This window comes from Onychostoma macrolepis, chromosome 10 (genome assembly GCF_012432095.1).
Source record: "Onychostoma macrolepis isolate SWU-2019 chromosome 10, ASM1243209v1, whole genome shotgun sequence".
Classification (NCBI taxonomy): domain Eukaryota; kingdom Metazoa; phylum Chordata; class Actinopteri; order Cypriniformes; family Cyprinidae; genus Onychostoma; species Onychostoma macrolepis.
Window position 1 is genome coordinate 13,436,203 of NC_081164.1, and position 24,689 is coordinate 13,460,891.

The 24,689-nt window shown below is 36.4% G+C and overlaps 3 protein-coding genes across 5 annotated transcripts in view; 1 reads left to right on the top strand and 2 right to left on the bottom strand.

Annotated features, from left to right (window-relative positions):
* Positions 1 to 6,156, bottom strand: part of ltn1 (listerin E3 ubiquitin protein ligase 1) — a 30,058-nt gene extending 23,902 nt beyond the window's left edge. The window contains exons 1-2 of one of the 2 annotated variants that reach the window (XM_058788760.1): positions 6,021 to 6,156; positions 5,393 to 5,599 (exon numbers count right to left, since the gene is read on the bottom strand). In XM_058788760.1, the coding sequence (XP_058644743.1) occupies positions 5,393 to 5,599; positions 6,021 to 6,062 (249 nt within the window). In that variant the 5' untranslated portion in view covers positions 6,063 to 6,156. The other variant, XM_058788761.1, reaches the window with a different exon arrangement.
* nle1 (notchless homolog 1 (Drosophila)) lies at positions 6,072 to 14,053 on the top strand. Of its 2 annotated transcripts, none has more exons than XM_058788763.1 (13): positions 6,072 to 6,204; positions 6,384 to 6,524; positions 7,552 to 7,769; positions 7,879 to 7,958; positions 8,045 to 8,121; positions 8,218 to 8,315; positions 8,814 to 9,006; positions 9,113 to 9,248; positions 11,542 to 11,588; positions 11,675 to 11,877; positions 12,273 to 12,432; positions 13,409 to 13,479; positions 13,592 to 14,053. In XM_058788763.1, the coding sequence occupies exons 2-13, from the start codon at positions 6,390 to 6,392 to the stop codon at positions 13,602 to 13,604; spliced, it is 1,431 nt and encodes a 476-aa protein (XP_058644746.1). In that variant the 5' UTR covers positions 6,072 to 6,204; positions 6,384 to 6,389; the 3' UTR covers positions 13,605 to 14,053. The 2 variants fall into 2 exon arrangements, with proteins under 2 accessions (XP_058644746.1, XP_058644745.1); XM_058788762.1 differs by having other exon boundaries at positions 6,086 to 6,204; positions 6,350 to 6,524.
* Positions 14,054 to 14,215: 162 nt separating this feature from the next.
* slc25a1a (solute carrier family 25 member 1a) lies at positions 14,216 to 20,969 on the bottom strand. Its single transcript, XM_058788764.1, has 9 exons — positions 18,474 to 20,969; positions 17,884 to 17,991; positions 16,847 to 16,946; positions 16,628 to 16,766; positions 16,325 to 16,409; positions 15,892 to 15,996; positions 15,673 to 15,788; positions 15,465 to 15,538; positions 14,216 to 15,085 (listed from the first exon to the last, which is right to left on the bottom strand). Exons 1-9 carry the CDS (start codon positions 18,709 to 18,711, stop codon positions 14,971 to 14,973), a joined length of 1,080 nt encoding a protein of 359 aa, XP_058644747.1. The 5' UTR covers positions 18,712 to 20,969; the 3' UTR covers positions 14,216 to 14,970.
* Positions 20,970 to 24,689: the final 3,720 nt, after the last annotated feature.

The following is a 24,689-nucleotide window of genomic DNA, read 5'->3' on the forward strand; positions in this document are numbered from 1 at the left end:
AGCATCTTACCTGGGCTGTGGAGAAAAAGAACTGGACTGTTGCTCAGTGGTCCAAAGTCCTCTTTTCAGATGAAAGTAAATTTTGCATTTCATTTGGAATTCAAGGTCCCAGAGTCTGGAGGAAGAGTGGAGAGGCACAGAATCCATGTTGCTTGAAGTCCAATGTGACGTTTCCACAGTCAGTGATGATTTGGGCTGCCATGTCATCTGCTGGTGTTGGTCCACTGTGTTTTCTGAAGTCCACAGTCAATGCAGCCATCTACCAGGAAATTTTAGAGCACTTCATGCTTCCTTCTGCTGACAAGCTTTATGGAGATGCTGATTTCATTTTCCAGCAGGACTTGGCACCTGCCCACACTGCCAAATGTACCAAAAGCTGGTTCAATGACCATGGTGTTGGTGTGCTTGACTGGCCAGCAAACTCACCAGACCTGAACCCCATAGAGAATCTATGGGGTATTGTCAAGAGGAAGATGAGAGACACCAGACCCAACAATGCAGATGAGCTGAAGGCCACGGTCAAAGAAACCTGGGCTTCCATACCACCATACCATAAATTACTGAAATAAATGAACTTTTCCACGACATTCTAATTTATTGAGATGCACCTGCATATATTAGTGCTGTCAATCGATTAAAAAAATTAACTAATTAAATCGCACATTTTTCTGAAATTAATCGCGATTAATCCCACCTAACATTAAAGTTTTTAAATCTACTTTTATATTGCAATAATTTCACATTCAATCTTCAAATTAATGTACAAACAACATAAAGACAGTGTATTTTCAATATTTGTTTAATGGCATCTTTATTTTTACGACTGAAGGCCAGTATCACTGGTACCAATTAATACTGATTTCCTTATAAAAATGTTTCCCCCCTAATATTTAACCATTGACTATAGCCACTGATTCAACTTTACATTATAATTAAGAGATATCGATTTTAACATTTATTAGACTTAAAAAATAACATCTAATTCAAGTGAACTTAAAACAATCTTCACACAAACCCATTATAATAAATGTCATGTTTATCTACCTGTGCCAGAAAATATACAGAAATTGAATAAAGTTATCAAACACTAAACTCTAAACTAAATGCCGATGAATCCTTAAAACTATAAAAGTTATTGATTTCCTCTTTTTTATTTTGTTCTTGATGAACAGACATCACAGCAGCTGGTTATTAGGTTGTTTTTGGCTGATATTTCTTTAAGAGCTGCCGCTACCGAACATGACGCCGATCTGACACGCATCATGTTTTCTCTCAACTCTACCTTTTCTGACCCGTTTCAGTCTCTACTAATGAGCTGACAAGTTGAATCGAGTGTGTTAGATGAGGGAGACAGTGCTAGGATGCTCCAGGACAGTTTTGAAAATAATTTCAGAGACATGTTCTTAATGTAACTCATATATAACATATCACATGCATGCACAGTTTTATGGCAGCTTTAATCGCCTTTTTGGTAACTTCAGACCCTTTAGATTCCCAGCTCCATGACGGTGCTTCTCCTCTTCAGTTCACCCCAATCATTTTCTACAGGGTTCAGGTCAGAGGACTGGAATGGCCATAGCAGAAGCTTGGTTTTGTGCTCAGTGGCCCATTTTTGTGTTGTTTTTGAGGTTTGTGTTTGGATTATTGTACGGTTGGAAGATCCAAACATGGCCCATTATAAGATTTCTAACAGAGTCAGTCACTTATTGATTTTTTATCTGTTGGTATTTGATAAAATCCATGATGCCATGTGTCTAAACAAGATGTCCAGGACCTCCAGCAGAAATATAGGCCCACAACATCAAAAATACAGCAGTATATTTCATTGTACACATGGGGTACTTTTTATCCCTGTGTTCACCAAACTCATCTTGAGTGTTTGCTGCTAAAAAGCTCATTTTTTAGTTTCATCTGACCATAGAAGCCAGTCCCATTTGAAGTTCCAGTCGTGTCTGATAACTGAATATGCTGGAGTTTGTTTTTGGATGAGCTAGGAGAATTTTTCTTGAAACCCTCCCAAACAACATGTGGTGATGTAGGTGCTGTTTGACAATTTTTTTAAGGTTTTCTGACCCTGAGACTAAGAATTTCTAAGGGGTGCCAATAATTGTGTCCAACATGTATTTGAGAAAAACATTTATTTCATAATGATATTTCCCCCCATTTTAAATTCTTATTATCCAATGAAAGGTTAGATTTTTGTGAATTTTTTTTAATAAAAGATCAAAAGTATTAACAATGCAGACTGATTTTCACAGCCTTCTTTAATCATATTTACCAAGGGTGCCGATATTTTTGGCCATTACTGTATATATACACATGTATACATCTATATCTATATCTAATATATGTGACCCTGGACCACAAAACCAGTCTTACGTTACTGAGGTATATTTGTAGCAATAGCCAAAAATACATTGTATGGGTCAAAATGATCAATTTTTCTTTTATGCCAAAAATCATTAGGATATTAAGCAAAGATCATGTTCCATGAAGATATTTTGCAAATTTCTTACCGTAAATGTATAAAAACTTCATTTTTGATTAGTAATATGCATTGCTAATAAGTTAATTTGGACAACTTTAAAGGCGATTTTCTCAATATTTTGATTTTTTTGCACCCTCAAATTCCAGATTTTCAAATAGTTGTTTCTCGGCCAAATATTGTCCAATCCTAACAAACCATACATCAATGGAAAGCTTATTTATGCATCTTTCATATGATGTATAAATCACAATTTCAGAAAATTGACACTTAAGACTGGTTTTGTGGTCCAGGGTGTTCTTTTATTACCTCCTGGATGAGTCGTCTTTGTGCTCTTTGAGTAATTTTGGTAGGCCGGCCACTCCTGGGAAGGTTCACCACTGTTCCAAGTTTTCTCCATTTGTGGATAATGGCTCTGACCATTGTTTGCTGGAGTCCCAAAGCCTTAGAAATGGCTTTATAACCCTTTCCAGACTGATACATGTAAACTATTTTGTTTCTCATCTGTTTATGAATTTCTTAAGATCGCGGAATGATGTGTTGCTCTTTAAACATGCTTCACTTTGTCAGACAGGTTCTATTTAAGTGATTTCTTGATTCAACAGGTCTCGCAGTAATCAGGCCTGGGTTTGGCTAGTGAAATTTAACTCAGCTTTGTAAAATAATGTGGTTAATCACAGTTCTTTCATGATTTAATAGGAGGGGGCAATTAATTTTTCACGTAGGGCCAGGTAGGTTAAGACAGCTTTTTTCCCTTAATAAATTAAATCATCATTTAAAACCTGCATTTTGTATTTACTTGCATTATCTTTGTGTAATATTAAAATTTGTTTGATGATCTGAATCTTTTAAGTGTGACAAATATGCAAAAAATAAAAAAAATCAGGAAGGGGCAAACACTTTTTCACACCACTGTACTGTATATATATATACAGTGCCCTCCAAAAGTATTGGAACAGTGAGGCCAATTCCTTTATTTTTGCTGTAGACTGAAAACATTTGGGTTTGACATCAAAATATGAATATGAGATGAGAGATTAACATTTCAGCTTTTATTTACAGGTATTTTCATCTGGATCTGATACACAACTTACAAGATATCACCTTTTGTTTGAACCCACCCATTTTTCATGTTACCAAAAGTATTGGAACATGTGACTGACAGGTGTGTTTTGTTGCCCTGGTGTGTCCTATTAATTGATTATTCAAACAATAAATAGCACTGAATGTCTGCGCTCAGTTTCAGATCCATGCAGACTGCATTTATAGTTAGTTAGACGTGTAACCAACATGAAAACCAGAGAGGTGTTTATGGGTGAAAAACGAGCAATTGTGAAGCTGAGAGAAGATGAAAAATCAATCAAACCATTGCACACTGGTAATAGCAAGTACAACCATTTGGAATCTCCTGAGGTAGAAAGAAACCACTGGTGTACTAAGTAACACACCTCAAACGGGTAGATCAAGGAAAACATCAGCAGTTGACGACAGAAACATTGTGACAGCTGTAAAGAAAGACCCTAAAACAACTGTTAGTGACATCAGCAACAACCTCCAGTGGGCAGGAGTGAAAGTATCACAATCTACTTGTTTGCAGAAGACTTCATGAACAAAAGTACAGAGGCTACACCAGAAGATGCAAACCACTCATTAGCGAGAAGAATAGGAGACGAGCCTCAAAAATTCTGGGACAAGGTTTTATGGACTGATTTTATGGACTAAAGTGATGGAAAGGCTCAAGTTTGGAGAAAGAAAGTATCTGCTCATGATCCCAAACATAAAAGCTCATCTGAAACACAGTGTACACAGGTGTACATTATAGTACACATTACACAGGTAATGTAATGGCTTGGGCTTTCATCGCTTCTTCTGGGACAGGCTCAATAATCTTCATTAATGATGTAACACATGACAGCAGCAGCAAAATTAACTCTTCAGAAGTTAATTTTATGTCTTCAGAAATATTTTGTCTGACAGTTTACAGAAAGATGCAACTAAACTGATTGGGAGATCCTTCATCATGCAGCAAGATCATGACCCAAAACATAGCGCCAAAACAACAAAGGAGTTCATCAGGGCAAGAAGTGGAAGGTTTTAGACTGGCCAAGTCAATCTCCACACTTAAACCCTGTAGAGTATGCATTTTACCTGCTAAAGAAGAGACTGAAGGGAGTAAACCCCCCAAAACTGAAAGAGGCTGCAGTGAAAGCCTGGAAAAGCATCACAAAAGAAGAATGCAAAAGTTTGGTGATGTCAATGGGTCACAGACTTGATGCAATTATTGAAAGCAAAGGATTTGCAACTAAATATTAAGTCTTATTCACTTTAATCTAGTTTAAGTCAATCTGTTCCGATACGTTTGCTCACATGAAAAATGGGTGGGTTTAAACAAAAGGTGATATCTTCCAAGTTGTGTTTCAGATCCAGATATGAATACCTGTAAATAAAAGCTGAAATTCTTATCTCTCGTCTCATATTAATATTTTGATGTCAAACCCAAATGTTTTCAGTCTACAGCAAAAATAAAGGAATTCGCCTCACTGTTCCAATACTTTTGGAGGGCACTATATATATATATATATATATATATATATATATATATATATATATATATATATATATATATATATATATATATATATATATGTGTGTGTGTATTTATTTGTTTCATTTATTCATTTATTTTTTACTTAAACTTTTTTTAGACAAAAGCAAGCAGAAAAGACAAGCATCCAGGAACACCATATACCTCTGCAACTGTTACAAACCTTAAGAAAATAAGTGTGGAGATGAAGAATGACTGTGATAATTCTTAGTGAGCCACTTGTTAAAAATTTTACTCATCCCTTTTCAAACATTTTCCCACTAGGCAACACTGAACTCCAATCAAATCACAACAAATTATACCTTCAATTTTGTGACTGCATCTCTCTTGGACAGCTTCCGTAGAACCATGCGGAAGTCTGCATCCACTAGATTGTCTATCTCCTCTGCCCCCTGTACTGCAGGTACATATCCTGGATCACTGGAGGTGGAAACACCGAATCCCACAAACCCCGGTACAACACCACTTTCCCTGGCCAACAGATCAGCAGCTCTGCCACTGCTGGATGGCTGAAAGACAAAAAAACACAAGGATCTCATTACACATTCATCACCATTTCATATCTAGATGATTATATTCCTATGATATAGTTAGGTTACACCACTATCATATAAGGTTGCTCAACTAATACACTTTCTGTCTGATTACACTACAAACACGTGACGTCAAGAACACAGGTTTACATAACAGACACAATAAAAAAAAATGCTTGTCATATCAAATGTTTCATAAACACTTTACTTTTATACAGTAAGTGACAGTAAGTACATAATACCACCAATTTGTTGTAGTGAGCGATCCATGTGAGCTGTCATAGTTTACCTACACTGACCAGCTGTAGAGTCAGCTACACTGACTTTTGCTAATATTTTACCGTTTTGGCTTGTAGATAGAAAACGTTAATAATCGAATAACTCTTATTTGTCTTACGCGAACATTTCCTTTCGTTCTCTGTTTATTTTTGCCACCCATTCTTGTGTCGGCTGAGCTTCTGCTTCTTTTCCGACTTGAGTCACACTAGGCGCGCGGTTATGATGTCACGCACACGCAGTTTGCGTGCGTCCAAAATACATCACGTTGCTCGCGTGGAGTGTGCTGTGATCAATAACGACAGGTATTTCTGTTTTTACTTTGTGGACATTCTCGTATTCTGTATAGATATGGAATTCTTGTTTGTTTGTTTAATTTATAATATCTTACTGACAGAAATTTGATTAAAAATAGCTTGTTCTGCGCTCTCGTGGCTCACGTGCTGGTAGTGTGTGTATACTTCAATGTGGTTGTCGTTTGAAGAGAAAGATGAGCGTGGACGAGGAGCGTGTGTTGATCCAGCTCCAGGATGAGAGCGGTGAGGTGCTGGGATCCCCCTTCGATGTGCCGCTGGACATCAGTCCGGATAAACTGCAGCTGGTCTGTAACGCACTCTTACAGAAGGTAGGATTGATGGACTGGAGTATGTACTTCATCCAGCTGTTAGAGCCCATGATCTATTCTTTTAGAACAATACTTTTATGGTAGATCTGAAACACTGTATTGGAGATACGTAATGTATATATCTACCGTTCAAAAGTTTGGAGTGGGTAAGATTTTGTATTGTTTTGCTCACCAAGGCTGTATTTATTTGATCATGAATACAGTAAAACAGCAACATTGTGAAATAATATTACAATTTAAAATGACTGTTTTCTATTTCAATATAATTCTTGATGGAAAAACGGATGTTATTATCAATGATGGAAACAGTTGTGATACATTTTTTCAGGACTTTCAGATTGCATTTATCTGAAATCGAAATCTTTGGCAACATTGTAAATGTCTTTACTGTCAATTTTGATGTACATAATGCACCTGTTCTAAATAAAAGTAATACATTCTCAAAACATCTCACTGACCGCAAATGGTAATGTATACTTAGTTTATTGCAATCTGTAAAGTACAAAATCACTTTATCCTCATGTGTTGTTCACACACCACACACGCATATATATATATATATATATATATATATATATATATATATATATATATATATATATATATATATATATATATATTTGGGTAGTTGACATGATGTGACAGCAGTGTGTATCTAAAAACTTACTTTTTCCTAATTTTGTGTAGTTAATATAATACTTTGTAAAAATAAATAATAATAATCATGTAATAATGTACTTTTAATTAGGTTTTATTACAGAATATATTATTTTATTACATAATATATTGGTTACTTGAAATATAGTTTCTTAAAAATGTTTAAAACGGTGAAAAGCACAAAAGAAATGATGACAAGCACATAAAATATAAAATTTCCCATTTCCACATCTACCACATTTCAACCTATAGTCTAAAAAAAATGAATTACATTACTTTGAATGACTAGAGGCTGGTTATGAATGATGCAGGTTATGATTTACTGCAGATTGTATTGTTTCATAACCATGATCTTTTTGTCTGTTTGCAGGAGGAGCCTGTGCCGTTCCTGTTCTTCGTGAAGGATGCAGAGGTGGTGTCGTCCCTGGGCTCCTGTGTGCAGACGTTGGGCCTGGAGACTGAGCAGGTGCTGCCGGTTGTGTACCAGCCGCAGGCCGTGTTTCGTGTGCGGGCCGTGGCTCGGTGCACCAGCTCTTTGGAGGGCCACACAGAGGCCGTCATCTCTGTGGCTTTTAGCCCTACAGGAAAGTAAGTGGATTAAACAGTGACATTACATGTTAATTTATACGAACACAGATAAATATATCACAAATCAGGCTGCATGCATTCAAATAAAGCTTTTGGGGATGTTACTCAGATATCTTGCCAGTGGATCTGGGGACACGACAGTGAGGTTTTGGGATCTGAGCACAGAAACGCCACACCACACTGCTAGGGGTCAGTTTTTTGCTCAATGATATAAAATACAGGGCATCTGTAAGTTAAACCATGCATTTGACATTTTGTCCATCATGTTTTATAAGGACACACACATTGGGTTTTGTCCATTGCTTGGTCTCCAGATGGCAAGAAACTAGCATCAGGGTGCAAAAACAGTCAGGTGAGCATATCACGTTTATTAAGTCACTGATATTCCAGTGTACAAGACGTTCTTTTGGTGTAACATATTGTTTTATATCTCCTGTGATCTTTGCAGATCTTTTTGTGGGATCCGATCACAGGAAGTCAGATTGGAAAGCCCTTGACAGGACATACGAAGTGGATCACCTGGCTGTGCTGGGAACCTCTTCACCTGTGAGTTTTAAAAAACAATTGTAATCAAATTATTTTTTATATCTGTTAATTTGCATGTGTTCATTTTAGCTCTACAATGAATTCATGATCAAAAAATATTTTGATAGCTTATTCTTTTGTTTTTGTATTTAGTTTTATTATCATTTTATAATAATTAATCATATTATAATGTTTATAATTCAATAATTGTTCAGTTAGGTAACACAAAGTCAACAATGTCCATTTAGTTATTGTTAGTTAATGCGTTAACGAATTCATTTATAACAGTATTTATTAATCTTTTGTAATGTTAGTTAATAAACAGTTAATTGTTCATTCATATTAGCTCAGGTCTGTTAAATAATGTCAACTGATTAATAAATGCTTTTAGAATGATTTTTCATTGTTAGTTTGTTAACTAATGGAACCTTGTTAAAAAGTGTTACATTTAATTCAATTATAACTCTGAGCATAATAAAAGAACATGACAATTAATCAGCAACTTTCACTCCATCACAGGAACCCAGAGTGTCGATATTTGGCTAGCACCAGTAAAGACTGTTCGATTCGGATCTGGGATACGGTTTTGGGCCGCTGTGATAAGATCCTGACCGGACACACACAGTCTGTGACGTGTGTAAAATGGGGAGGTGATGGTCTCCTGTACACCTCATCTCAGGACAGAACCATTAAAGTCTGGAGAGCCAAAGACGTAAGATGTGTCCACTATTGATGGATTAAATATAAATTCAAACTATCTTTTACTAGGGTGTTTGACTGAATAATGTTGTGAATATCTGTTGTGGTCTGTGCTGTAGGGGGTTCAGTGTCGTACACTGCAAGGTCACGCTCACTGGGTCAACACGCTGGCCCTCAGCACCGACTACGTTCTGCGGACAGGAGCGTTTGAGCCTGCTACTGCAACCATAAACCCTCAGGATCTCACTGGATCATGTATGTTTCATTATTATACACTACACTACTGTTCAAAGGTTTGGGGTTGCCAAGGCTGCATTTATTTGACCAAAAATACCGTAAAAACAGTAATATTGTGAAATATAATTACAATATTGAATGACTTTTTTTATTTCAATATATTTTATAATGTAACTTATTCCTGTGATGCAAAACTGAATTTTCAGCATCATTACTCCAGTCTTCAGTGTCAGATTTGTGAGATATCAAGTCAGAATGGTCTTCTTGTCTTCAAAATTTTCTCTTCTTTGTTTCCACCACAGAATAAAAAAATAATTATGACTTTTTACCTCACACTTCTGTCTTTTATGCAATTTTGAGTTTATATCTTACAAGAATAATCCTTCAGAAATCATTCTAATATGCTGATTTGTCAAGAAACTTTTCGTATTATTATTAATGTTGAAAACTATGGAAGCTTGTTTCCGCCACTGGACAAAAAGCTAAAAAAACGTAAATGAAATTTCAGGAAGCAAAAAAAGTAAGAATTGTAAGATGTGAACTAAAAATTGTGAACAAAATGTTCAAAAATTCACAATTATTTGTTCTGCTAAATAGTTTTGTAGAAAACCGAAATATTTTTTTCAGGATTCTTTGATTAATAGAAAGCTCAAAAGAACAGCATTTATTTGAAATAGAAATCTTTTGTAACATTATAATTGTATTTACTCTCTCTTTTAATCATCCTTGCTGAATAAATATTAATTTCTTTAAAAAAAAAAATATATATATATATATATATATATATATATATATATATTAGTGGTGGGCATAGATTAATTTTTTTTAATCTAGATTAATCTCACTGTAATCTTGGAATTAATCTAGATTAAAATGGCTCATTTGAATTCTGCCAAGTAGATCAGAATAAGAACTAGTAGTAAACAACTAGCAGTCATCAATAATTTAATATTGATAATAACATTGAAGACATTGTATGATTATTCCTTAAAGATAAGGTTTTAATAGTTTTAGTAGTAGTAGCCTATTACGTTCTGCCCAATGTCTTCAAGTGAAACCGAACTTTTATTTTGACGGGTTGCCGTGAATACCTTTACATTTCTGTATATGATATGAGGATAGTTTTTCTCAAATGAAACGCTCGAATGCTCATGAAGTGACTCTCAGAGCAGTTCTGGAGATGTTGTTCGTGTATTTATGTCCTCATTTAGTGAGACGACAGACGTTAATATCGCCGCAAGCGTCACGCGGGCTTCTGTATGAGTAGTGAACAAACCCGCGCGTCTGCGCCATACATTAACACAAGTCATATTTAAATAGACGTTTTGCGGCTTAATATTTACAAATAGGAGTGGTAGTGTGCTCACTCATGTGTGCGCTTACGTTTGTGTGTGTGTGTGTGTGTGTGTGTGCGAACCGGGGCGGAACTCTGTGCGCGCGATACAGAGATAGCGACCAACGTAGAGACAGAAATGACTTGCCGATTTCCATTGGGAAGCTTCTTAAAAATAAACTTTCCCTGAAGCAAACCCGGCGGCTTCATAGCTGCATCCATGTTAGCACGCATACACACAGGGTCGAAGACTCGTTCTCGCCCCCTACAGTGCAATTCGGCTAGGTATACATCCGCGCTAAAATATCAAGATGAAAGTCATCATAGCTTGCGTAGTATAGACCCAGCTCCCAACCCAACTTTGAGAATAGATTAACGACGATATTTTTTTTATCGCCCGATAAGAGTCTCACGTTAACGCAGCACGTTAACGCCGATAACGGCCCACCACTAATATATATATATATATGTGACCCAGGACCACAAAACCAGTCTTAAGTCGCTGGGGTATATTTGTAGCAATAGCCAAAAATACATGGTATGGGTCAAAATTATACATTTTTCTTTTATGCCAAAAATCATTAGGACATTAAGTAAAGATCATGTTCCATGAAGATATTTTGTAAATTTCCTACTGTAAATATATAAAAACGTAACTTTCGATTAGTAATATGCATTGCTAAGAACTTCATTTGGACATCTTTAAAGGCGATTTTTCTCAGTATTTTGATTTTTTTTTGCACCCTCAAATTCCAGATTTTTAAATAGTTGTAAATATTGTCCAATCCTAGCAAACCATATATCAATGCAAAGCTTATTTATTTATTATTTATTTCGAAAAATTGACCCTTATGGCTGGTTTTGTGGTCCAGTGTCACATACATATATATACATATACCTTACTGACCCCAAACTTGGGAACTACAGTAGATGTAATATGGATCATTTTATAAATATAAACATTTCTGCTTTCCACAGTGGAAGAAATCAAAGAAAAGGCTTTGAAGCGCTACAACAGTATCAGAGTGAGTGAGACCAGTCTATATACATACAGTATTGAGCTGTAAGAGAACGAATTCATGTATAAACCTGAACATTTGGTCTTCTTAAGGGTGAAGGTCATGAGAGGCTGGTGTCAGGATCAGATGATTTCACAATGTTCTTATGGAACCCAGCAGAGGAGAAGAAGCCAGTGGCCCGTTTGACAGGTCACCAAGCGCTGGTCAATGAGGTGCTGTTCTCGCCGGACACACGGCTGATCGCCAGCGCTTCCTTTGATAAGTCTATAAAGATCTGGGATGGAAAGACTGGAAAGTAAGCAGGATGGTCACGGATCCTTGACTGATTTGGTTATGTTCAGAATAGCATACTACCATATTTCTATAATATATGTGCGGTACTATATTTCTGTATTAATATTAGCATATAGTATGTAAAGTGTGTGCATAGTATGCAAATATTCTATATGCAATGAATACCCAGATTCTACATTAGTATTTATTATTAGTATTAAATGGATTCATAGTGACATAGACCCATAGTGTACTTCCAGCAAGGTACACTAGAGGGCACTCAAATCACACCAGCGCTGGAATGTTTAGCTTGTCTGCGCATGGCAACAACCCAGAGTTTCTTGAAATATAACTTCAAACACATCAATATGTTTTCTCTGAGTTTGTGAAAGTGTTTTTTTGTTGTTGTTTTTCCAGGTACCTGACCTCACTTCGTGGTCATGTGGGGCCAGTGTACCAGGTGGCGTGGTCGGCAGACAGCCGTCTGTTGGTTAGTGGCAGTAGTGACAGCACTCTGAAGGTGTGGGACATCAAGAAGGGCAAACTGAACGCAGATCTGCCTGGCCACGCTGATGAGGTGAGACACTGAATGGATTTAGTTCAGAGGTTGGAGTCGTACACGAGTGCTAGAGCTTTAGAATGACTACATCAGTTATTTTAGTAGTATTTTTATATTATTATTATAATATTTTACATTTTTTAAGATGTAGTAATTTTATGTGCTTTTGTCATATGTCACATTTCTACTTTAAAAAAAAAAAAAAAACTTTCATCTAAAATTAAGATTTTATTTCATAACAGCTTCATTTAAATTTAATTTTTATATTTTTGTATAGCTTTAATTTATTTGTTTGTTTTAGGAATTTTAGTACTTCAACTTTATATTTAATTTAGTTGCCTAGGCAACATTTCTATTTTTATTTTTTATGTAATTGTTCCATTTAAAATGAATACTTTTATATTGGCTTTAATTTGGATTTCAGTTTTTTTAAGTTTAAATGTTTTTGTTATGGGTTTTTGACATTTTATAGTTTTTATTGTTTTGTTTCTGTATAGCTTTTATTTATTTCTATTTTATCTAAATAAATGAATAATAAAATATTATATTTTTCTATTTTGGTTAGTTGCCGTGGTAACGCTTCTAAAATTATTCTAAAATTTCAGTTTTTTTATTTTTATATGTTTTTTTGAACCATTTATAGTCGTTTTAGTGAACAATAACAACACTGACCTACATACATTTTAAAATGATTTTTTTTTTAATTAAATATTAGGATTATCATGGATATTTAAAACCTCAACATACAAGGGAATTTTACATATATGTGTGTGTGTGTGTGTGTGTGTGTGTGTGTGTATATATATTTGATAACCATATCTTTATAAAATAGTTAACCAGTAACTTGCCACATTTACAGATGTTTTTTGACGGGCCACTAAGCAACCGCCTTGCAACAAAATATTAAAAAAACATTCCAAATATATTAGCAACAGCACAGCAGTGGTTTTTGCCTGGACAAACACCAATAATCTAGTTTTCTTTCATTGCTCAGGTTTTTGCAGTTGACTGGAGTCCCGACGGACAGAGAGTGGCCAGCGGTGGAAAAGACAAGTGTTTAAGAATGTAAGTGACCCTACATCCTGTTCAGATTATTTATTTCAACACATGCACAATGCGGTGTGCCACGCCACCTGCTAGGAACACCTGGCATGTCTTATCTTCTGTTCCCCTTTAGATGGAGGAAGTAACCCGGAGAAACCAGCGGCCCCTGACTCTACATACAACAGCCAATCAGGCGTCTCGAAGCACCACCCCACAGCATGGTGGACAGCAGTGTTGGAGCATTAAGCCTTAGCCTATTTGTCCAATGAAACCGCTTCGACAGCATCACAATAGCTGATATATAATGCTCTCTGATGTTGTTGGGCCAGATAGCGGCAAGATAAAACGCTGCCTTTTTTGCCCCACTCAAATGAGTAATTGCCCTGTGGAAGTGCAGGCGAACTAACCCAGTCTAATCTGTGTAATCTTCCTTGCACACATTCTTTGTAATTAACTTAATCCCTAATGCTGCGATACAGGCGGCATTAACTGGGTCTGTTCCAGCGCCGAGAGATAACCAGCGTTGTCACAGTGGACCGCACTACGTCAGCAGAGACGTTTTCTCATTTAACAAGCAGTAAAAGGATTTTTATGGGACCCGTGTTGTGTGGCTTTCTTATCTTGAATGAACAACTGTAGAGCATCAAAAGCAGTTTGTTGTTATCGCACAGCACATATATGACGTGAAGAGCCTTAAGATGGAATTCAAAGAGTTCAGATCGATTGATCAATATTGGCTACTCAACAAGGTCACAGGGACGGGAAACAACCTATTTGGTTTATTGAATCTGTGTTGAATTGGTTGTGAAGAAGCAGTGCATAGCAGACACGAACACAAAAGTAGCGTAGCTAGTACAGAATAAGCAACCTTTGTGGGAGATGCTTGTGTTAACAACAAAGAAGCTTATTAACAAATTGTGCAACTAAAAAAAAGCTGCCTTTTACATTGTATAAAAAACATAAAACATCAAGCTTGAATGGCCTGGTCTTCATGATTGCGCTCAACATGCGAGTTTTATATCGAGTATCACGAATGTCTGAGCCTCTACCAGTTTTGAGACTTACGACAACATCACGCTACATTTGACTTCTTAGAAAAGCACATTTTCAGAGCTGCACATGTAAACTAGGACAAAAGAACATGTGCATTACATTGATATTTCTGCGTACTTGGTTGTGCTATTACATTTCATGCCACAGAAGTAGACTGTCTCATGACAACCTCTATAAAAGCATGGTGATGAGAAGACACTTGCATGATTTTACCAAAGTGCAAACTGATGAAACGCTTGCTCATGTTTCAATATTTTTGTGTGTCAAATACACCGTAAGCTACATGTTCCTTCTCGAGGCTCAAGCTCCTGGCTTCAACTATACAGACACAGATGGATGGTTTAAATCCTCTAGGCCAGAGGTCACGGTTCAATTCTGGATCTTTAGACTTGACTGACGTGGCCAACTGTGTTTGAATAGTTCAGTCGGTCTCGATCAGTTCTGCACCCTGGTCCATCTTCAGTCTGTTCTCCAGACGTTGTTCAGTAGTTTAACAACCTCCTCGTAGAGAACAAAGACAATGGCCACGTCTAGACACACTCTGCCCAGTCGGGGGACCGTGCCTTTGTAAAACCTGTGATGCAAAGTGAAAAAAGGAGAAGTCATGTTTACCATTGTTCAGCTAATTTCAGTCATTTCAATAGGAATTCATGTGATCAAGAAAATACTGTCATCATTTACTCACTCTCAAGTTGAAAAATTATTTTGAAGAATGTGGGCAACCAGACAGTCTGGTTTCCACTGATTTGCGCAGTATTTATTTTTATTTTTTTCAACTAATATGCAAGTCAATGAAGACCAGAAACTCTTTGGTTAAAAATTCATACAGATTTGGAACAGCTCAGGATTTAGTAAATGACAGAATTTTCATTTTTGGATGAACTATCCCTTTAAGGCATAAGAAAACAACAGGATGTCCAAAAGGAAATAATGATTATGAAGAAAAAACATACGCTTGAGGGCCTTCATTCTTCAGAATCTGGAATGCACAATCTAACGTGCTCTTGTAGCGGTGAGCCTCCAAACCCTAAAAAAAAAATAATAATAATAATTATAAAATATATCTACAAGTGGTATTTAATGACATTTTCTTTAAAAATGAATAAATATATTCATCTTAATTAATTATTTAATAAATAATAAGCATCAGTCTCTGTTGACCTGCATTCGAGTCTTCACCACATCAAGTGGTGTGTTCCCAAAAACACTCGCCGCCCCGGCTGTTGCTCCAAACAATGCTGTAACTAGAGGATGCATGTCACGTCTGGGGTCATCGCCTGAAGAAAAAGTCAAGATGATCATTTTGTCTGAACAGCAATATTGAAATCAATTAATTTCAAAGTATTACTGTTAAATGAAGGACAGCTATCTCATCCTTACCTTTGTACCAGTTGCGCAACAAGTTCATAACATAAAAGCGTATAGCCTGGTTGCTACCCTGCTTCAAAAGTGTAGCAGTCAGTCCTTGATACGTCCCTCGGACACCTATAAACACAGAATAAATATATTATTAGGCACGATTATTGTTTTTTTTTATATTTTAGCTATTTTTAATTTTATTTTTGAAATTTTATTTTATTTTTTATTTTTCAAAAACAATTATTTCTTATTTTTTTATCTTATATTTTATTATTAATTTTATAATTTTATTATTCACAAAAAAAATTTTTTTTTTATTGTTTGTTTTTTTTCTTCCTTCATTTTGTGGCCCACATGTTGATCGATGCTATTACTTCCATTCAAATTTTCAATGAGTGGTCCATCTCCTACTGTTTCTATGAATAAGTAAGTTGTAGTGATTTCTTTTTAGTACCTTGATCTCTAATTATTTCCCGCACACCATGGAAGAACCCTCGATAGCGTGGTCTCAGAGAGCACTGGTCATGAATGAACTTCACCTTAAAATAATACAAACAAGACATATTTTGAGTGAGAATGTACATTACAGAGACCTAGTTAGGGATAATTCACCTTCAGTTGCTGGTCCCCAATGACTTCCATAGTATGGAAAAATAAAACACTATGCAAGTCAGTGGGGACCAACTGGTGGTGAACTTTCCCTTTAAGGTGATGTATTATCTTGATGTACAGCTAAAACAACCAGTAACAGTCCTACCTTGACTGTCTCCATTGGACAGACCACCAACACCGCCTCTGCAATTCCCGCTCCAAGCCCACACAGCAAACTTCCTTTATTGTCAAGCCGACCCGTGGCGTCCCTCATCGGGTTACTAAGAACCTCAAATGTCCCAAACCTGCAATAATGTCAAAATGATGTGTGTCAGCAATAAAGACACTATTTAAGCTTAAACACTTAAAGACCAAAGTTTCTTACCGTACTGCAGATTTCGGGATGGATCCATAAAGCAGTGAACTAAGTCCTCTGTATAGACCTCTCAACCCATGATCCTGCACCGTCAGCTTAACACAGTCGCCTGCACACAAAAAATCCAAGTTATGCATTTTTTTTTTTTCTTACACATTCACACTTTGTTCATTCATTTAGTTAAAGAAATAGTTCACCCAAAAATAAAAAATGACAGAAAATGTGTTGTTTGTAAGGAACAAATCCATGCTTCTGGCCAAAATATCAGTCCATAATCCATAATAACACTTCCTCCAATTAAATTGTTCATTCATTGTTGTTTTCTTGCATCTGAATCCACTAATGCATTTGTTTAAAATTGCTTTCACTTGTAAACAGTGCTTGATCTGTGCATATTTCTCTCCTGATTCAGACAAGACGAACTTTTCACTGGAGAAAGCAATAATATACACTATATTGCCAAAAGTATTGGGTCACCCCCTTCTAATGAACAGGTTTGACTACTTTAGTCATTTCCATGAGTACAAATCTTAATGTTTAAGCATATAATGATATTCTAGGGAATTGTGTGCTTCTAATTTTAAAGCAACAGTTTGGACAGGACCCTTTTCTATTCTAACATGACAATGCCTCTGTGAATAAGGCAAGGTTCAAAAAGAAATGATTGATTGAGTCAGTGTGGAAGAACTTGATTGGTCTGCAGAAAGCCAAGTCCTAATGCAAGCTGAACCCAGACCCGGAATTGTAAAAAATAAATCAATCACTAGAAGTTTTAAAATTAAAACTCTTTACCAAACACCAATGACTTGTACATATGGGTACACTATATGGACAATACGTTTGTCCATATAGTGTATGTACAATTCATTGGTGTTTGGTAAAGAGTTTTAATTTTAAAACTTCTAGTGATTGATTTATTTTTTACAATTCTGTTCCGACAAAGAAGTCATCCCATCTACATCCTGGACAGCCTGAAGGTGAGTACATTTTCAGAAAATTGTAATTTTGGGGTGAGCTATTCGTTTAATAACAGTCGTCGTCCTCACCTATGCCTCGGTACCGTGGAGGATTTGCTCGTTCATCTAATTGTAGCTGGGTCTTCACATACTCCGTTGGAAATGTGATGCAAATCTCAATGCCTCCTGCAATGCCACCTGGGTAAAAATAATATCATCAGTAAATAAAGTGTGTCTAAGTTACATTCACAGACAAGTTTCATACAAGGTCATTTTGTTTTTGTTCTGCTTGGTTTTTTAAACAATGCAAACAAAGAAGCGTTTGTTGTTAAAAGTAACAATGCTGGAATATGACTAAGTAGTTGAATTGACATTTATATTAGTTTATGTTAGTGTTAGAACACTGTTTTAAGTCTCCAACCCTGTATAAACTGATATCAGCTGAGTCAATACATGAGATTTCTGGAAGCTACTATTCGGTTGACCAAGCAAAGACAAGCAAGTCATGGACTGACAGTGAGTTTCACAGTTATGGCAGACTGGAGAGGTTATAAATGGGAGACATTTGATCCACAATCACGCATGACTGTTGTTGTGGTCTCGCGCATAATAGGGTATAGCGTGATCCACCAAAACATTGGCGCTTGTGTGCTTCTAACACAGACACAATACGCACTTACCTGCAAGAATAGCCTTCCACGGATGGGTGATTTTTCTCCCTCCGATTGCCGCGGCCGCTAGATTCCTCTGGCCTGGATAAATGTTAGGAATTGGGGTAAAAGTGCGCGTCGAGCCCCCGCCAGCGGAGGGAATCCGGGTCAGCGCCGCAGGATGCTGTAGCGGCGTGCATCCTCGTCTCAGTATCGCATCTTTGCACGGCCCGTCCGAAACAGAAAATGGTTTATACAAAGACGACATGTTTTAATAATATTTTACGCGTAAAGTGGAAATTTGTTATGCGTGACGACGCGAAAGATGCGTCCGCCCAATAGGACGCAGACAACACAATCACAGGAAGACCACTGCGGAGGCGTGGCAGCAAGGAGCTCATGAATATTAATATAGAGGTCACGCAGCGAGCTCAGTCATTGGTCTGTTTTAAACATTTGATTAATTTATTGCGTTACTCATCTTGTGTAATATTAATAAGGTACATTCGCCGATTCAATTGGTCCAATTGTATTACCACAACCACACGCTACCGGGTTTGTTAAAAACATAGTAATAAATGTTTGATCAGAGAAGGTTTGAGTTTAATGTATCAAAGACATCCATTGTAGATATGTTTGATAAACTCTTGTCTAAGGTTCTTGATTTTCTAAATTCTAAATAAAACCGTACAATTGCGTAATATGTTTCATATGTATTCATTGTATACTTTAAAAGCGTTACAAATTTTAATTGCTAAAATTGTCGTCAAGCTTGGCCATTCAACCTGTTATCCAAATCATTATTATTTTAAAATAAATTTAAAAAAAATTTGTTTGTTAATTTCAAAAGCTAGTCCCTACCTTAAGTTAAAATTGCAACCTTGTGATTAAAAAAATATAAATAAATAAGATGTTTTTTGAATTTGTCATTTGTATTTGTTTTCTTAATGCTGGTAGTTAACATGTTTATTTAGCTAGCTAGCTAGAAAATTGTACATGAAAGGAAGATTGAATTGAAAGTTTGAATATCAACATTTTCTGAAAATTAGAGAACCTCTCTTTATACCGACCATTTGTTAAATACATGAAATACATTTGTAACTGTTTCAGATCCTGTTTATACCCTCTTATATATGTATATATTTGTGGTTCTTGGTTTACATGACAAGTGTGATCTTTTGTGTGAATGCAGGTGTTTGTTGGGTAACAGCTGGGTGTAACTGTGTGAACTGCACAATGACTGTGAATTACACACACATGCAAAACTAACTCACAGACAGTTTAGTATTCAAATGTAGACACTGTTTTTAAAAGGTAGCCTACTAAGTTATCTGTGCTGCTCCATGCAGGAGTCCAAGAATACTTTGGAGTTTGTAAAGACTGGGCAATCTGAATATGGCTCCAGTGATGAAGCACAGATGTGTCCCTCAAATGCTGCCAACAGTTTCCCAATTTCGCACCCCACCTCTTGGCCGCACATTCCTATTGAGAGCTGATCCAGGGCTGGAGATAAGAGCGCCAGCATGACAATGATTGCACCACACTCTAAGTGAAAGGACATTTTTCCACTAGTATATTTTAGCAACTGAAAATAACCTTAAATCACCAGGAAGAAGGAAAGGGGAACTGAATCGGTGGCTTGAATTGTATTTGTCCAGGCAAGCAATTTAAAGTTCCTATTTTAAAGGTGACTTTCTTCAAAGTGTTTGCATGAGAATAATTAATGAAAGCCCTGTTGTAAAAAGCACATGTACACAAACCCACTGAACAATTTCAGTTATCTTCAAAGGTTTCATCCATAATTCCATGCATTGTCCTGGATTTTGAAATCCTTTTCATCCTACTCCAAGTGATAACCTTACCTATTTAGACAGTGGTGTCCTCCGAATGGATAATTTAACATATTTCCCCATAATGCACATTTGAGTAAGACTTTACTGTTGCACACTTGCTGTAGTACTGGATAATTTGAGCTCAGTATTAGTCATTTAATCATACTTGCTGAGAACTTCTAGCTGTTTGGCCTTTTCCTGGTCATCTATCTTGCACATCCCAATATCAATTTTGCATCAATTTAAAGGGATAGTTCACCCAAAAATGAAAATTCTGTCATTAATTACTCACCCTCATGTCGTTCCAAACCTGTAAAACCTTTGTTCAACACAAATTAAGATTTTTTTGGATAAAATCTGAGAGCTCTCTGGCCCGCCGTAGACAGCAATGCAACTGCAATGTTCCCAGGTCTGGAAACGCAGCAAGGACATCGGTATAGTCCATGTGACATCAGGGGTTCAACCGTAATTTTACGAAGCTAAGCTTTTAAAGCTTTTTCAATTCTTCTGCCCGAGTTACCGTCTTCCACCATTTTGGAGAGTACCCCATAAAGTAATCAACATAATCAGTGTTGTTTACGTTCAGTAGACAGTAGACATGAACTTATTGCTGATACCAGGCAAAGACATGTCTGTATAGATTTACTGTGCAAAGGTCTTAGGCCTTTAGTACTTTCACCAACAACAACAAAAAAATGGTTTTAAGCCAATTATCGTTATTTCTAAACATTCCTTTTGCCATTAATTGTAATCATCCACTAAGCCTTTTTGTATGCACAAGGAGTCTGACAACAGCCAGTGCTCAACACAGAGATCTGATCTCCCCCACTATCGAATCCATCTGGGATTTCATGGAGAAACTGAGACAGACTGAATCCAGAAGAACTGTGGCAACATCTCCAAGATGCTTCAAGAAACCTACCTGCAAAGCTACTGTACTGTGAAAAGTTTTAGGCACTTGTGTAAAAATGCTGTAAAGTGAGGATGCTGTCAAAAATAATGTCCTAAATATATTTAGGGAATCAAATCAACATTTGGTGTGACCATCCTTGGCGTATAAAACAACTTTCGCTATTTACACTTGCACATAGTTTTTCAGATAGCTTTGCAGGTAGGTTTCTTGAAGCATCTTGGAGACATTGCCACAGTTCTTCTGGATTTAGTCTGTCTGTTACAGTTTGGTTAGTTTGGACTTTCTGTTTGCTTGCTTTTACCGTTGTCATGGTTACTGATTTGATTTTGTCAATGTTCAGCTGTGTCTTGTTAATTATCCTTGTTTGGTCAGTCTATTTAAATTGGTGTCTGTGCAGTTTGAGTTTGTCGGGTCTTGAGTTAACTTTGTGTATGTGTCACCAGCCTTCCCTTTCTGGATATACCTATGTGGATTTATTAAAGACTGTCAGCCTTCTTCTTCGTGTGTGTGCGCGCGTGTTCTTTGACACAGACCATTACACGGTCTCAGTTTGTTCTGTTTCTTCATGTCATTCCAGACAGACTGGATGATGATGAGATCAGATCTCTGTGTGGAGCACTGGCTGTTGTCAGACTCCTTGTGCAAACAAAATTCTCACTGAATTATTACAATTAATGGCAAAATTGATGTTTGAAAATTTGAACTGATATTTCCTACTGACACACTGCAGCAAGAGATAAGAGTTAACTAACTTAAAACCTTTTTTTTGGTGAAAATACAAATGGCTAAAGACTTAATAATACAAAGGACTTTTGCACAGTAGTGTATATATACATAAATGTACATATGGCCAATCAAAATGCTCATTTTAATAACAATACACTGCAGGTCTGTTTTTATGGTAAATGGAGGTGTGTCCTGTTCTGAATTAGAAAACCAGTGAAAATCATTTTGGCATCCTGTCTTGCCTCATAAGCCAATGGTGTATGGACACTTCTGGCTTTAGGATGTTTGCTAGACTCAACCTTGTTGACAATTCACTCCATGTGTGAACTCTCAGCTTGAGGCAACTTTGAGTCACCCAGGTTTTGGCTGCCTCAGATAACACCTGAAACGTGATGTTTGTGCTTGAGAAATGAACCTCTCAGCCTCTGCTCATTCCTCCATGCTTCCCTGTAATCAAACACAAAGGTTTAAAAATGTGTCTATAGCACATCATTATAGCTAAACACCAGGTGGTATACATTTTTATTTGAAACAATTTTAATGTACACGTGTACACAGTTTTAACAATGATGTTTGTCATATTGCTAGCAAACTTTGGGCAATTTAATACATTTTTGACATTCCTGATTCATCCTTAGTAAATGCTATTTGACAACATTGCACATAATGCATTAGCATCATTTCAAGCATATAATAGTATGAATAAAATAAGCACCGCAGTGAATAGTAAAGACAAGAAATCCATGATTCTTGAAAGGTTCAATTTCCTCACTGTTGACAAATGAAAAAGCATATAATGTAATGTTGCAATAAATAATTGGATTTCGCTTGGAAACAGTGAAGCAGTTGAATGCTGTTCTTGACCTCAAAGAACAGTAATACTGTATTATTGAAAGGCAATTCTATTATTTCACACTGTCCAGTCCTTAAATTGTTTACAATATATTACTGAACAAATATATTAAAACTTAAACAGGTAAAATAAGATTTCACAAAAATATCAACAATTTCATAGCTTATTTTAGGTAGCCATCAATAGACGGAGCGACAGTTGCTCAGTTTTATTAAGACGAACTGTTTCTCTGTCCATCAAACAACAGACACTTTGCCTGCACAAAAAAAGAAATCAAACAACAGTGAAAGCAAATTCAGAAAAATGTACCATTCTTAAGGAAATCAATTTATTTTACACGTCATGCTATTTTTATGTTGTCTCTAATAAACAACTGGGTCGGCAATATGACTAAAATCTTACATCACAATATGAGTAATTTTATTTCACAGTAACGATATATATCATAAATTAGAAATGCTACATTGTACCAAGTAATCAAACGTATAAAAATACTGCATAGTTTTCACTGTAAATGAAATATATATTTCTTCTTATTAAAGTTACAAAAGTGATTTAGTCAACAGCAGTGATAGATTTTCTTTCTTTTGTTGTTTGATTAACATGAATGACAGACAACAGGAATATTAGACTGCTGTCACTTTAAGAGCTGCCCGGATATACGTATGGCGCTACTGGGCATGCGCACATCAATACAGCGTAATTTTTCTCACACTGTACAATAATAATTACTATTTTTTTCATTATTGTAAGGGGTAGGTGTAGACTTTAATAATACACAATCTAATAGGTAGAAAATTAATTTCATTGTCCATTTCCGGTCACACAAATTGTTTTATTTTTTTTAATTTCTTATATTATTATAACAATACAATAAACTAAACATTTATTTATTTTGTTACAATATTTGTATGCTATTATAAGCCTATACATTTATGATTATGATTGCGTTATGATTTTCTTTTACAATACATGAAAAATTAATTATTGCATTTATATAATTAAAGATTAATTATTATATTAAATATTCATTAACTGGGGGGGGGCAATATACAATGTGTGTGTGTGTGTGTGTGTGTTTGTGCATAATATAAATATATAAACAGTATACAATTTATAACGTATAGTATTCGGTGAGCAGCAAAATATAAATAACTTTATAATGTAATATACTACTATTGCATTCTGAACGTAACTTTTGTGGCGTGTCTACTTACCTCATGCCAGCGTAGCGTATCACGTGGCAGCCCAATGTGGCAGTGAGGACAACAGCTGACAGATTCCATGGTCTCATCCTCCTCTCCCTCCTCCTCTCCCCTCTTCATCTCCCTCGGCCTATCACTGTCCCACAGGGGGAAAGACACAGAACGAGAGGAGTGGGCTACTCCAAAATGAGGCCTGGGGTCTCGCTGGTAGTGCAAACGCTCACCACTAGGGGGCAGTGTTAGATCCTCACTGTCCGCCTGCAACTGAAACAAAACATTTACTGAACTCCTCCATCTAGTGCACACATACGGTAATGACACGTTATATTTTGCTAAGCTAACTCAGCTACATAATTTACAACCAGCTGAAATGGTTGCAACAAGATACTGAATGCATGCCAGATCAATGAAATCCAACCCCAGAGTCTATCTAGTGCTAAAAAGGCAGACAAACCAGATCATTAATCTATTACAGCATGACCTATATTTGATGTAGTAGCAAATTAAGGACAAACATGAGTTTCTCACTGTACCTGAGGTATGTTTTGGTCATCGATCGGAAGAGACTTCAAGCAGTACCAACAGAGTTCAAGGGCGACTCCTATAGCTATTGAAGCACACACTCATTATAAATTAATTACTTCACATAGCCTACTCCACCTATGCCAACCAGATTTGTGAGCACTATCAGACGTATTTCACGCTATAGCCTACATT

Coding starts and splice junctions, on each gene's coding strand:
- slc25a1a (XM_058788764.1), bottom strand. CDS start 18,711: ATGTCGTCTTTGTATAAACCATTTTCTGTTTCGGACGGGCCGTGCAAA. Junction 16,947..17,883: donor TCCACGGTACCGAGGCATAG/GTGAGGACGACG, acceptor TTTTGTGTGCAG/GCGACTGTGTTAAGCTGACG. Junction 15,539..15,672: donor TGGTGAAGACTCGAATGCAG/GTCAACAGAGAC, acceptor TTTTTTTTTTAG/GGTTTGGAGGCTCACCGCTA.
- nle1 (XM_058788762.1), top strand. CDS start 6,122: ATGATGTCACGCACACGCAGTTTGCGTGCGTCCAAAATACATCACGTT. Junction 8,316..8,813: donor TGCTGGGAACCTCTTCACCT/GTGAGTTTTAAA, acceptor ACTCCATCACAG/GAACCCAGAGTGTCGATATT. Junction 11,589..11,674: donor AGCGCTACAACAGTATCAGA/GTGAGTGAGACC, acceptor GGTCTTCTTAAG/GGTGAAGGTCATGAGAGGCT.